A 13206-nucleotide genomic window follows, 5' to 3' on the forward strand; every position below is an offset into this window, starting at 1 on the left:
TTGGGTGGCGCCCGGGTGGCCTCTGCGCAGGGCGTACTCCGGGAGCCACCAAGCCCCAGGACCTGCAAGCCAACCCCTCATGCTCTGCCCAGCACGACAGGAGAGCTGTTTCTCATGCGGGAGTGTGCGGGTTAACGGTAAGAAGTGGAAGGCTGCTGGATGCGTCCCAGGCCCACAGGCACCTCCCCGGGCACAGCCCCGAAGAGAAGAGCTCCCTCCGTAGCTTCCCTCCAGGGCCCCTGCGGGTCCGTATGGGGACGTGAGCTCACTGCTCCCACTGTGAGATGTCACCGCGAGGCTCCTGGACGTCTGGGCTGGGCCAGCCTCTCCCTATTTAAACAAGACCCCCAGGGATGAGGCCCCATGTCCCTCCGCTCTCTGTGGACACCGCCTCCACAGGGCCCGGCGCCTGCTCCCTGCACCCTCTCAGCAGCCCTTGGCTCACACAACCCCGGCTTCCCTGGCCAGCCCCGCCATCTCGCTTTAGCCGCTCCAGGCAGGCCTGGGCCCTGGTCTCTCCTGTCCACTGGTGACCCTCCTTTCCCCAAAGCTACGGTGATTTCTCTCATGTGACCTGACCCTCTTCCCTTGTGGCAGGAGACAGCCTGCCCTGGAGGTTTCAATTGCCCCATCCCAGGACAGAGGTGGAGTCTTCCTCCCTTGGAATCTGGGCGGCTGTGGTTTACTTTGGCCAGTGGCCCACGTAGCAAGGCAAAAGGCTGCTATGGCTGGCACGAACTCGTGCACCTGGGTTTGTCCATCTGCCACTGCCATGCGAACACCACGCCAAGGCTAGCCTGCTAGGGTCAGATGCAGGAACAAGGCTGAGCCGAAAAGCAGCGACTGTGGTGGCCTCCAGATGTGCCTGTGTGCCAGGAAGGGCTGGCAGGGTCACCTGGCTGCCCTGCAGGTCAGTGCAGGCGTGAGAGCCAGTGGTGGTGGCGGGCAGCCCCCCACCGTGCTCTTCTCCTCGCCTCCGTTCGAGGCGCTGCTGGCTCCCCTTCCTCCTCGCCCGCCCGAGCACAACCCCACTCCTCTTCGCTGTCTACACCACTTTTTGGCAGAGCTCATCTGGACTCATGACCTTGAATCCACGTACAAGTAGACAGACCTGCATTGTACCCGGAGCAGCCTGGGCAGTCTGCGTGCCTGACCTCCCGGGTTCCTGACCTCTGCCCCTCACCACGAGGCGGGGACTTTGCCAGCAAGCCCTTGGGCTCTACCTCCACAACATGTTGAGAGCCCGACCGCTCCTCACTACGTGGCTCTGCCAGTGCCTCCTGGGCGTCTCCTATGGGCGCTGGCCACTCTTTGGGCAGCCTGTTCTCAGCACGCAGTGGGAGGCGGGCACTGGGCTTGCCAGCCACTCACTGTGGACAACACTCTTTTACTTCCGACATGGCCTTTTCTCAGCTGATGACAGCCTTTGATGGAGAAGGTTCTTAATTCTAAAGCTTAATTGTTTCATTATAGAATGCTAATTTTTTTTTTTGAGTCAGAGTCTCACTCTGTCACCCAGGCCGGAGTGCAGTAGCATGCTCACGGCCACCGCAGCCTAGACCTGCTGGGCTCAATTGATTGTTCCACCTTATCAGCCTTCCAAGTAGTTGGAACTACAGGTGTGTGCCACCACACCTGGCAAATTTTTTGACTTATTGTAGAGATCAGGTCTCATCAAGTCGTTTAGGCTGGTCTTGAACTTGTGGGCTCAGGCAATCCTCTCACCTCAGCCTCCCAAAGTGCTGGGATTATAGGTATGAGCCACTATGCCTGGCCTAAAATGCTAATTTTTTTTTGAGTTGGAGTCTCACTCTGTCACCCAGGCTGGAGTGCAGTGGCACACTCACAGTCACCCCAGCGTCGACTTGCTGGGCTCCGGTGATCCTTCCCCCTCAGCCTTCCAAGTAGCTGGAACTACAAGTGCATGATACCACGCCCGGCTGATCTTTGGATTTATTGTAGAGATGAGGTCTTGCCAAGTTGCCTGGGCTGGTCTCGAACCCACGGGCTCAGGCAATTTACTCACCTCGGCCTCCCAAAGTGCTAGGATTAAAGGCTGAGCCACCAAACCCGGCCTAAAATGCTAATTTTTAAAGTACACAGCTCGGCAGCCCTAAGCATGTTCAGTCTGCTGCGAACCACTCTCCAGACTCTGTTCATCTCATGAAAACAAAACTCAACACCCAGAGGTTCTTACTTGTAACATAATTGAACTTACCAACATACTCCATCAAGGTTCAAGCCTTCTGCCTCCTGTTTAAGAAAATTCCTCCTGCTCTGAAGTCACAATGCTTTCTCTCTATCATCTCCCGAGAGTCGTGCATCTTGACTCCCTTGAGACTGTCACGTGGGCATCCCCTTTCCCCGCTGACCCTGCTCCACACTATTCACAAATCCAGATGCCAGAAGGGACACACAGGACTTCACAGCAGGTATTTCAGGAAGTGCAAAGTCGCAGATAAAGATGGTCTGAACATCTTTCGGCCAGGGGAGTCCTGCTGGCTACGCTAGAACGTGCCAGGCCCTGAACACACCACACCAGGGGGAAAGATGCCACACACAAAAGGCCGCACATCGCAGGACACTGCTCCCATACAGTGTCCAGACTAGGCACATACATTGAGACAAAGACTAGGCTAGGGGTTGCCAGGACCTTGGAGAAAATGGGGTGGCAGGTAAGCAGTGTGGGGTTTTCTTTGGGGTGATGAAAAAGTGCCAGCATCATGCTGATGTCACACAACTCTGAATATACTAAGCCACTGATGTGCCCACTTCCAATGGCAAAGTATATGGTGTATAGATCATTTCTCCACAAAGCTGCTAGAAAGATGACCTTAGGAGTGATGAGAGGGTACATCTTGGTAGAGACATGGAATCTGTTAAAAAAAAAAACCCAGCCAGAGGCTGAGGTGAGTGGATTGCCTGAGTCCACGGGTTCGAGACCCGCCCGGGCAACTTGGAGAGACCTCATCTCTACAATAAATCAAAAAAATTAGCTGGGTGTGGTAGCGTGCGCCTGTAGTTCCAGCTACTTGGAAGGCTGAGACGGAAGGATCGCCAGCGCCCAGCAGGTCGAGGCTGCGGTGGCCGGGAGCAGCCACTGCACTCCAGTCTGGGCGACAGAGTGAGACTCCAACTCAAAAAAAAAAAACCAAAAACAACAAACAAAAAACCCAGCCAAATACAAATTCTAGAAGTGAAAAGTACAACATTAGAAAGACTCACCGAACAGAGGATTGGAGATGGAGGGAGAACGGATCAACGGGCCCAGCCAGAACAGAAGGCATGGGAACTCACAGGCCAGAACCCTGGGACCTGGAGCCGTTTAGCCACCTAGCAACTTCCAGGGCGGTGAGAAACAGCCTCCTGCCACAAAGCGCTCCGACCACCTGGATCAGAAGCCACCCCAAGGGAGGGAGAGGTGGGCGGGACTACGGAGGCTGAGACGCACACCCAGGTGAGCCCGTGAGTCACGCTCTCGTGTGACCCCTGCCCTGTGACTTGTGTCGAGCCAGCAGAGCATGGCACAGGTGACGGGAGACTCACTCCCTTGAGGACTCGTCTCAGCAGGCTGGAGCAGCAGCGTTTTCTGCTGGCTTTGCAGTAGGGAGCCGAGAGGCCAGGGGTGGGGCTGCGCTGAGAGTGGTCCGTGGGGACAGCCCAAAAGAACACAGGGCCTCACCCCCAGCTATGGAGCATGTCTGCCAGCTGCTGAAGTGAGCGTGGACTCCAGGTCCAAGGAGACCGTGCAGCACCGAGTGGGTGTCTGTCTTGTCCGCAGTGTCGATAACTACAACATGAGGAGGCAGACGGCCAGTAGGCTGAGTCTGTTGACTGCCTCACGGGCTCTAATGTATGAGGACATCAATCCAAACCAGAGGCAGGGACAGGGCGGGGAGGAAGGAAGGAGGCCACCAGCTCATGGAGCGCTGCAGCCAGCAGGAAACCAACAGACAACAGCCAGCAAAAGGAGGGGCCGTGGGGCCACATGGAGGAGTCAGAAAGGAGGCAAGGCGAACAAGGACGCGGCTCCTCTGTCCTGACCGGCAACCAGGAAGAGAGCGCGCCTGTGCTTGCATTTGGAAAAAGAAGGAAGGCCATGCCCAGGACACATCAGTCCTCCTGGTGAGGTGGGCAGTCGGGGACAGGGACGGTGGCTTCTGGCTGGGGTTCTTCAAAGACGCCTGATTTTATAGACTTGGAAACATTACCTTCCATAATTTTAGAACTTAATTTTTCTTTTTTTAAAATTTATTGATTTTATTTTTTCTGAGTTGGAGTCTCACTCTGTTGCCCAGGCTGGAATGCACTGGCACACTCACGGACACCACAGCCTCGACCTGCTGGGCTCTGGCGATCCTTCTGCCTCAGCCTTCCAAGTAGCCGGGACTGCAGGTCTGCACTACCATGCTCAGCTAATTTTTGATTTATTGTAGAGAGGAGGGCTCGCCAAGTTGCCCGGGTTGGTCTCGAACCCGCGGACTTGGGCAATCCACTCCCTTTGGCCTCCCAAAGTGCTAGGATTACAGGCTGAGCCACCGAGCCTGGCCTTCTTTTTTATTTTTTAAGTCAGAGTCTCACTCTGTTGCCCAGGTTGAAGTGCAGTGGCACGCTTACAGTCACCACAGCCTCAACCTGCTGGGCTCAGGCGATCCTTCTGCCTCAGCCTTCTAAGTAGTTGGAACTACAGGCACGTGCTACCACGCCTGGCTTTTTTAAAAATTTATTGTAGGGATGAGGTCTTACCAAGTTGTCCAGGCTGGTCTCGAACACCTGAATTCAGGCAATCCTCTTGCTTCGGCCTCCCAAAGTGCTGGGATTACAGGCTTGAGCCACTGCGCCCGGCCTTAGAACTTAATTTTTCAAGCCCCCCTAAACATTGAACATAAAATGCCATAAGCAGACGTAGGTGTGTTTACAGTCCGTGGCACAAATGACTGGGGCCTGACCCAGTGACCTCAAGAACATGTCAGGAAGAGGAGAACTGGGGACAAATCTGATTTGCAGTGGCTGCTCCTGTTGGGGTGGGCACTGCTCTGGGGCTGCCCATGCCAGGGGGAGCAGCAAGGCGAGGGAGTCATTCTCAACAGCCTGTCTCTGGGGCTTGCAGGGTGGAGGAGATGAGGGTCAACAGTGCCTGCAGCTCAGAGCCCGGGTGGAAGCTCAGTGTGCACCGGACACGTCTCTGCTCGTATCTCTCCCAGTTCTGTCCTTGGGTAGGCCGGGCGACAGTGACCACCCAGGCACTGAGTGTGTGAGGCCCCAGGGCTTCCTGAATCACCAAAACCCACTGAGGGAACCAGGCCTCCCTGACGCAGCGGCTGGTCCCCGGTCTTGGGCCAGGACTACCGAACAGGAGGAGATAACTGGGGCAGTGAGGGTCATGCCACAGCTGCAGGAGCCTGGCTGAAAAGGCCATCAAGGCAGCAGTGCGAATGTGCAAGCATCACTGAGGATGGTAACTGCAGCAACGAGAACGCATGAAACAGTTCAAACCCAGGAGTTCATAATGACACTAAAAACAAACCAGAACAAACTAGCTACCATGGGAAGACACTAGCGACCCAACCAGTAAAAGATGAAAGAACTAAACCTTTATTCTGCCTTTCCAACACAAAGTCTAACCCAGGGTAATCACAGAGCAGATGAGTTTCTGCTGAAAGAAATATTCCAGTAAGGCTGGGGGTGGTGGCACACACCTATAATCTTAGCACTTTGGGAGGCTGCAGTGGGAGAATCGCTTGAGCCCACGAGGTCGAGGTTATAGTGAGCTATGATTGTACCACTGCACTCTAGCTTGGATGACAGAGCAAGATTCTGTCTTGAAAAAAAAAAGCCAGCAAATGAATGAAGGAGGAATGACAGAATGAGTTTGTTGAGACCTTGCAGTCCCACAGTTGCTCCTGCTATACCTGTTTCCCCAGGGAAGAGCCACCACTGTCCACTTAGCAGTCACACAAACTTGTCCACATGTGATGAGGCCCACAGACCCCACCTCCACCTGGAAGGAAACATGGGGCCAGAGGAGCACATTATACACCCCACCCCACAGGGTTACAGGCAGCAGGAGACTCAGATGATGGGAAGCCCCATAGAACAAATGGTCTCTTTTCTTTGTCAAATAAATTATAAGAAAAAAGAACAAAAGAATGACTCAAGCAACATGATTTAACAAAAAAAAGAACAAGAGAATGAACTTGTTTAAACGTGCCAGCAAATTCCAGCAAGTGGCGTCCTCTGATCCTGGCACACAGATGTTCCCACCACATGTGACAGTCGGCACCAGGAACAGCGCCTGGAGGCTGAGATGATGACATCGGGGCCACGCACAGAAGTCCTTGTTCTGAAAGGTGCACTGGAACACTGACAGATGAGGTCATGTGCTGCCTGGATCTGCTTCAACATGATGTGGGGCGGGGCAGGGGGGAACAGACTACGGGCGAGCTGATGTCACTCAAGCTGGGTGGCCCCAGCAGGAAAGTACCTGAGGGGCCCTCTTATTCTTCTGCGTACTATGTGATGCATTTGAGCTTTTCAGAGAGAGGGGAGATGGAGAGAAGGGGGTGGGGAGAGAGAGAGAGAGAAAGGGAGAGAGAGACAGGGAAAGGGGGAGCTAAAGGAAAAGAGGGGGAGAGGGAGGCAGAGAGAAGAAGAGAGGAAGGGAGGGAAGGAGGGGGAGGTGGGGAGAGAGAGAGAGAGAGAGAGAGAAAGAGGGAGAGAGGGAGGGAGGGAAGGAGGGAGAGAGAGAACAAGACCTGGATAGCAGGGCAAGAGACACAGGCCAAGGCACAGCCGAAGGGCGGCCTGACTTCCCTGATTGGCCTGTGAGTTTTCCGCAGCCGAGAGGAAGCTGCAAAAGGCTACAGAATCTGAGCCATCTTGCTGGCACCACATCCCAGAAGTCTGGGACAAGGAGAGCCGGTGGCAGGACACAGTGCGTGGACGGAGGTAGCAGTAGGAGTGGGCATGGCTGAGCCACATGCGGGTCTCCAGAACTGGGCCCTGAGCAGACCCTCCACATCACAAAGAGGGAGCCGCCAACCCGCATGGCAGGCAGAGTCATCGATACAGAGCCTCAGACTCTCTGTGTTGCCTCCAAGGCCAGAGGAGCCGAGTGAGTGAGGAAGGGAGCAGCTCAGAAGAACCTGCCCCTCCCCACCGAGCTCATGGAGCCACAAGCACTGGGGGCGGGAACCCGGGCTGGGTCTGTAACCAAACGGGAGCCGCCTGTTGCAGAGTCTGGCCAAGATGCCACTCAGGGCCTTGGTATCTAGACGGAGTGATGGCCAGACAAAATAAGACCATCTTGTGCTGATACCCCAACAAGGTGAGGCTCCTCGGATAAACCGTCTCTATGCAGAAGGAACACAGGCGAGCAAGCAGGGAGCTAGAGTAGGTGCTCAGGCGGGACTAGACAGATGCCTTCTACCCCCCGACACACCCATGCGCCACTGTGGCTGCGATCCAGCATTAACAACACCATCGTCACCATTGTCATCACCACCATCATCACCGTCACCCCCATCACCGTCACCTAGAGGTGTGTCGACTACTCCCACATCAGTTCCTTCCCGAGCGAGGCTCCTCACCTCTTCTCCGGGTGTGAAGTTCTCATGGCACAGAGGACATCGGTTTGCCAGCTTTTCCGGTTTGGCAGCTGAAGTGATGAAAAAGATGCAGTCACCCCACGAAACTTGAATGTCGCCGGCCCCCTGCCAGGCACCCTTGGATCACACCATGTCCTTGCGGACGTCTGCCAGCAGCGGTCCTTTCTCCGGGAAGACACCCGGGGAGCAGGGGCACAGGGGTCTGGGACACTCACGGTTACAGTCCTTGGCTTTGATGTGCCCGGGCAGCTCTTCCTTCAGAACAGCCTCGCTGCAGCGGTAACACTTTCCAAACCTGTCCCTCTGGTCACATTCTGTCAGCAGGTGCTCTGTCAGGCTGGATATCTCGACCACCTGGATTTCAAAACACAGAGCATAGCATGCTGAGCCGCTGCCAAGGGTCCCATCACAGCAGCCTGCATCATCTGTGCACCAGCCCTACGCCTAGGAAGCCCAGTGCAGCCTGTCTGTGCCGCTGGCCCGTGAAGCAGGCCCTGGCCTTTCCTCTTTGGCATGTGCCGTAGGGCGTCTGGAGTCACACATCGATGGGGCCGGAGACCCACGTCCTTTTCTTATCATCTTGGCAACATGTAAAGGTCACTGCTACGGGGCAGGGGTGGGGGACACTACAGTCGGTGTGAATGGGATCCTTGCACTAGGGAGCAGCTCTGTGGTCAAATGCGGCCCTGGGTTCAAATCCCAGCTCCCTACCTTTTTTTTGGTATTTTTTGGAGTTGGGGTCTCACTGTTGCCCAGGTTGGAGTGCAGTGGCAGGATCATGACTCACCACAGCCTCAACCTCCTGGGTTCAGAAAATCCTTCCACGTCAGCCTCCTGAGCAGCTGGGACTACAGGTGCTAGTGCCTGGTTAGTTTTTTGTAGAGACGAGGTCTCACTACATTGCCCAAGCTGGTCTTGAACTCCTGGGCTCAAGAAATCCTCTTGCCTTGGCCTCCCAAAGTGCTGGGATTATAGGCATGAATTATCACACCTGGACCCCACTATTTCTAATGTGTATAGAAACAGGATCACAAAAAAGTAGGTTAAGAGAATCTCTTGCCATGTTGGCATCTTTGGTGGGAATGACTTACATGCCCCCTGTAACTCATGCTGGGGGCTCTACACACTGAAGGGAAAGCCCATCATGCACATGGGACTTGAGAGTCCATACTGCAAGCTCAAAGGGTGGAATCAGCCTACTCCAGCTCTTCCTTGTAAGCTGGAAAGGTCCCAAGTGCACACAGCAGTTCTTCTCCTTCCTGTTTTCCCACTTCCTTAAAAGGAAGGCCCACTGCAGCAGAGAAGAAATGAGAGATCTGGGTGGGGAAGATTTCCTAACAGGATGCAGAAAGCACAGACCATAAAGGAGACTGGTGAGGTATTCTCACCAGGTAATAGCAATTTACAAAATTGGTAAGTGGACAATGCTAAAATTGAAAACTTGTGTCCATAAAAAGGCCCATTAAGACAACGAAGATGCAAGATACAGAAGGCAGAGGATGGTCACAGCACATGTGACCAACAGAGGGCTTGGCCCCAGGGCCATAAAGAATGACCACACATCAGTGGAAAGGACGGATGACCCAAGGAAACAGGCAAGAGACTAGAGGTCTTTACAGAGGACAGCCAGTGGCCTACAGGCAAACAGATGTTGCGCCCCTGCATCGTCACCAGGGACAGGCACACCAGCTCAGTGCAGGAGCAGGGGCTGTGGGCACTCTCATGTGCCACTGGTGGGGCATGCTGGCAGAGTACATGGGCACAGCCCTCTGGGCATGCCTGAGCATCGGCTCCATGGGAAATATGCACGCCCAGCCACCCTATGACTAGAAGTGACCCGGTGTATCCAGAATGTCTGTGGCAGGTCACCCACAAGAGTCCAAAACTGGACATGCCTGCCCGCCCACAGTAGGTGGGTGCATAAACTGGGCTATTAAACAGTGGATACCTCAAAGCCAGGAGTCACGCACGACACAGAGTGACCTCAGACCATAGGATTCCATTTCTGTAAAGCTCAGTGAGTGAGAAGCACACAGAGGTGCCTAGGACCAGGCCAGGGTTGGCCTTGGGAGGGGACCCGGATAGTGGTGACACAGTGTGTCTACTGGGTGAGGGTCACTCGGTTGTAACACTCGACCACTTGCACGTTTATAGGTGTGTGTTACATGCTAGTTACTTTTCTCACAACCTTTCCCTGGGAAGTGACAGACTTGGGATGTCTTGGGACCGGTCTGCAATAGCCGGGTGTCTGGCTCATGTGACGGTAGGGGCAGGGGACCCTCGGCCTGACCTGTCTGCAGTGGGCACATCTTGTCAGCATGAGACAGTGCTTCCAGTAGTGGAGGTCCAGGCCTTCCTCTGTGAAGGAGTCGCTCCTCTCTCCACAAAAGATACACAAGCTACAAGGAAACAGAGCAGTGGGTAATGGCCGAGCCCAGGTCAGCGAAGGCCATACTGCTCCCACATCATGCAACATTCATGACTTCCCCGATCCCAGCCAGGTTTACCGCCCCATCTTGGACGGCCTCAGTTTGCTCTGCGTGGTCCTGGCTGGCCCCCCTGGAGGGAGGGCAGCAAAGAACGGACGGGGTATCTGACAAAGAGTCTTCACCAAGTAGGTGTGGGAAATAAATCAGCCTCAGAGCCTTTCAGTTCTAACCTAGCACAGTCAACCAGAATGGACATCTGAGTCACAGGAAACGAAGACCTTACACTTCAGTTCTTTGGAGGCTGGTCTTGGCCACTGTATAGTAAAAAATATCTTGTTGTTATGCATTTTGTGCCTGCAACAGCAAACAGGCTGGCAACTTCTGCTGAGGTAGAGAGAGAAATTATCTTGACTTAGAGTTAATACTGATCTGCTTCTCAGGCAATTTCCCCAGATTTTAAAATTGCTGAAAAGAGCCAACTAATTTACCAAATCACTAATGAACTAGGGAGAGTGTATTTCTTTTCCAGTATTTCTCTATGGTTAGTCTTTTTGGTCATCACACACAGGGTAGAGACATGGCACTCACTTGTCTAAATAATGGCTATCTGGGATTTCTGGGGCGGCAGGAGGGGCTGCTTTCCTTCCTTGAGGGTCTGAAGAGATGAAGAGAAAAGTTACATGTCTTTTTGTAGAAATTGTTTACAACACTTTAGTCATCAGTCTAATGCGAGCTGCTCTTTAAGAGTATTCTGCGAGTCATGACGTTTCGCACCAGCTCTCCCCATCTGAGAGGCAGGTGTCAACAGACTCGTGTCTGGACAGAAGCGGCTCCCGAGATGTGCAGCTACGTACCCTGACTCTTGGGTGTCACAGCATTGCTTTCCTTTACCTACGACAAAAGAACAGAAAGGTCAGGGTGAAGGCTGCCCTGTGAGCGAGTCTCTGCAGGCGCATTTTGATCCTGAAAGCACGTTTCTAGGTTTTGTGTCAGCAAGTAACCAAACGTTTTAAAATGACAGGTACAGAGCTTATACTTGATCTCAGCGGGAAGGCCAAGAAATGGTCACCGATTGGCAGAGGGATCGCTGCTTTGTCCCCACTTGTGTGAGCCCCCCACCGACCACTCCACGGAAATGGATCTTGCCACTTTCCACCACCAACGCTTCGCACGGATTCCCAGGGGCCTGAGACACAGCCCATCACACCATCTCACACGCTCCCTTGGACATGCTGCGGCTGCCCCTCCAGGACTGCACCCGCCCAGCGGAGCCCAGGCGCCTCTTTGCGGAGGACTCAGTAGCTGTCCCCTTCAGCCGGGACCTCTCTCTGCTCGGATTTCCAACTGTACCGTAAACCCCACATACAGGCGATCCCATAGCTCTCCCTCTCAAGTCTGCAGCTGTTCAGTCTCCTCACCCAGCTCCCACGTCCTGTCTTCAGTCATTTGGGCCACAACACCTGCAGAGAGCTCGGACTTCTCTTTCTACCTCTCAGATCCTTTGGCAAATCCTGCAGGCTGTGCTTGCAGGACCTGGAAGCCACGACTTCCACCAGCTCCATGTGAGGGACGGGGAGCATAGCTGCCGAAGGGATCTCCCGCTACTCCTCACGGGGGCCAGGGTGCCCCTCACCCTCGGCAGGAGACTCACAGCCCCACTCCTCACCCGGACCAGGGTGCCCCTCGCCCTCGGCAGGAGACTCACGCTCTCGCTCTCACTCAGCAAGGACTCCCTTCTGTCCAACCCCGATGGCCTTTGCAGTCACTCTTCTCTCAGCTTATCTCCCATGTCCAAGCTGCCCATTGGGACCTGCCACACCAGCCTCCCTGCTACGCCTGGGACATGCCAATCATTCCCGCCTAGGACTTTGCGCTGGCAGTTTGGCTCTTTCTCCATGAGCTGGGGTGGTTCCTCCATCATTCCAAGCCTTACTCAGTGAGGCCTCCCTGGCCACATGGTTCCTGCACGGATCCCTACAGCACTGCCTTCCCCGTACTGGCTTTCTCCCCACAGGCATCACTGTGCCACATACTGGTACTGGGGTTTTCTGCCTGCCCTCGACCACTGTCTGTCTCCACTGTGGAAAGTGAGGGTCCGTGGGGGAAGGACTTTCCATCTGTTTTGTTTACTGCTGCATCCTCAGGACCTAGGACTGTGACTGGCACCCACGAGTCCCTAGTAAGTATTGCTGAATAAATCACTCAGGAGTCGGAGAGCTCTGTGCCAAGGTGGATCCTGGCAGCAGAGGCAGGAGTCCACCAGCAGGCCTTGGCCACCGACCTCTCCTCCTCGCCTCTCCTCTTACTCAGGTGTGCTGATGCCACAGGCGGCGCTCCAGCTTCATGGACTGATGAGTGAGGCCACTCCCCATGACAGCTCTTCCCCTGTTGAGAGCAGGGCTGTGTCTAGTCCTCCTGCCCCCGAGCATCTCCTGCAGGACAAACCATCCCGCCTTCTCTCCCAGATCTTGCTAGGTACCTGTCCCAGAGGATGGGGCCTGGCTTTGTCTGTACTTCCAGGGCTGGGAACAGAGAAGGCGCTAGACAAATGTCAAGGCAAGGGACAGGAGCTGGGGAAGATGCCCAGGCCAGCCATGTGATGACTGCAGCCATCAGCACGGTGGCCACAGGACACAGACAGTCCTGTATCTGCTGCCGTGACAACAGTCCTGGCCACCAGGTACTGGTTGCAGCAAGGGACATGGGCCCCTGGCGACAGGAGTGGCACACGCCAGATTGTGGCCATTGGCAAGTCCCTTCAGAGTGCTACGTTTGTCTCCCCATCAGGTGCACCTGACTCACTTCTGAGAGTCGCTGGGAGCTCCTGGAGCTGGCCAGTCACCTGTCTCACTCTTCTTCTGATGGCTACACTGCCCCTCCCACCGTGAGGGAAATACTGTGTGACATTTTGCCATAGGAATGTCAACAGGTATTCATCCACATCTTCTCTTTTTCCCCAGTCTTACTCATTTCTTTTTTTCTTTCTTTTTTTTTTTTTTTGAGTTGGAGTCTCACTCTGTTACCCAGACTGGAGTGCAGTGGCCGCTCCCGGCACCGCAGCCTCGCCTGCTGGGCGCTGGTGATCCTTCCGTCTCAGCCTTCCAAGTAGCTGGAACTACAGGCACGCGCTACCACGCCCGGCTAATTTTTTGATTTATTGTAGAGATGAG

The 13206-nt window shown here is 54.6% G+C and overlaps 1 protein-coding gene across 1 annotated transcript in view; it reads right to left on the reverse strand.

Moving 5' to 3' along the window:
• The window catches only part of CEP104 (centrosomal protein 104), a 43904-nt gene that overhangs the window by 2572 nt on the left and 28126 nt on the right, over nt 1-13206 (reverse strand). The window contains exons 15-20 of the mRNA XM_021717911.1: nt 10891-10927; nt 10625-10691; nt 9898-10006; nt 7823-7961; nt 7590-7657; nt 3547-3636 (exon numbers count right to left, since the gene is read on the reverse strand). Coding sequence (XP_021573586.1) covers nt 3547-3636; nt 7590-7657; nt 7823-7961; nt 9898-10006; nt 10625-10691; nt 10891-10927 — 510 coding nt within the window. The remainder of the gene's footprint in view (nt 1-3546; nt 3637-7589; nt 7658-7822; nt 7962-9897; nt 10007-10624; nt 10692-10890; nt 10928-13206) is intronic.

The sequence above is a fragment of the Carlito syrichta genome, unplaced genomic scaffold (genome assembly GCF_000164805.1).
Source record: "Carlito syrichta isolate Samal-C Ts95f unplaced genomic scaffold, Tarsius_syrichta-2.0.1 Scaffold311497, whole genome shotgun sequence".
NCBI lineage: Eukaryota > Metazoa > Chordata > Mammalia > Primates > Tarsiidae > Carlito > Carlito syrichta.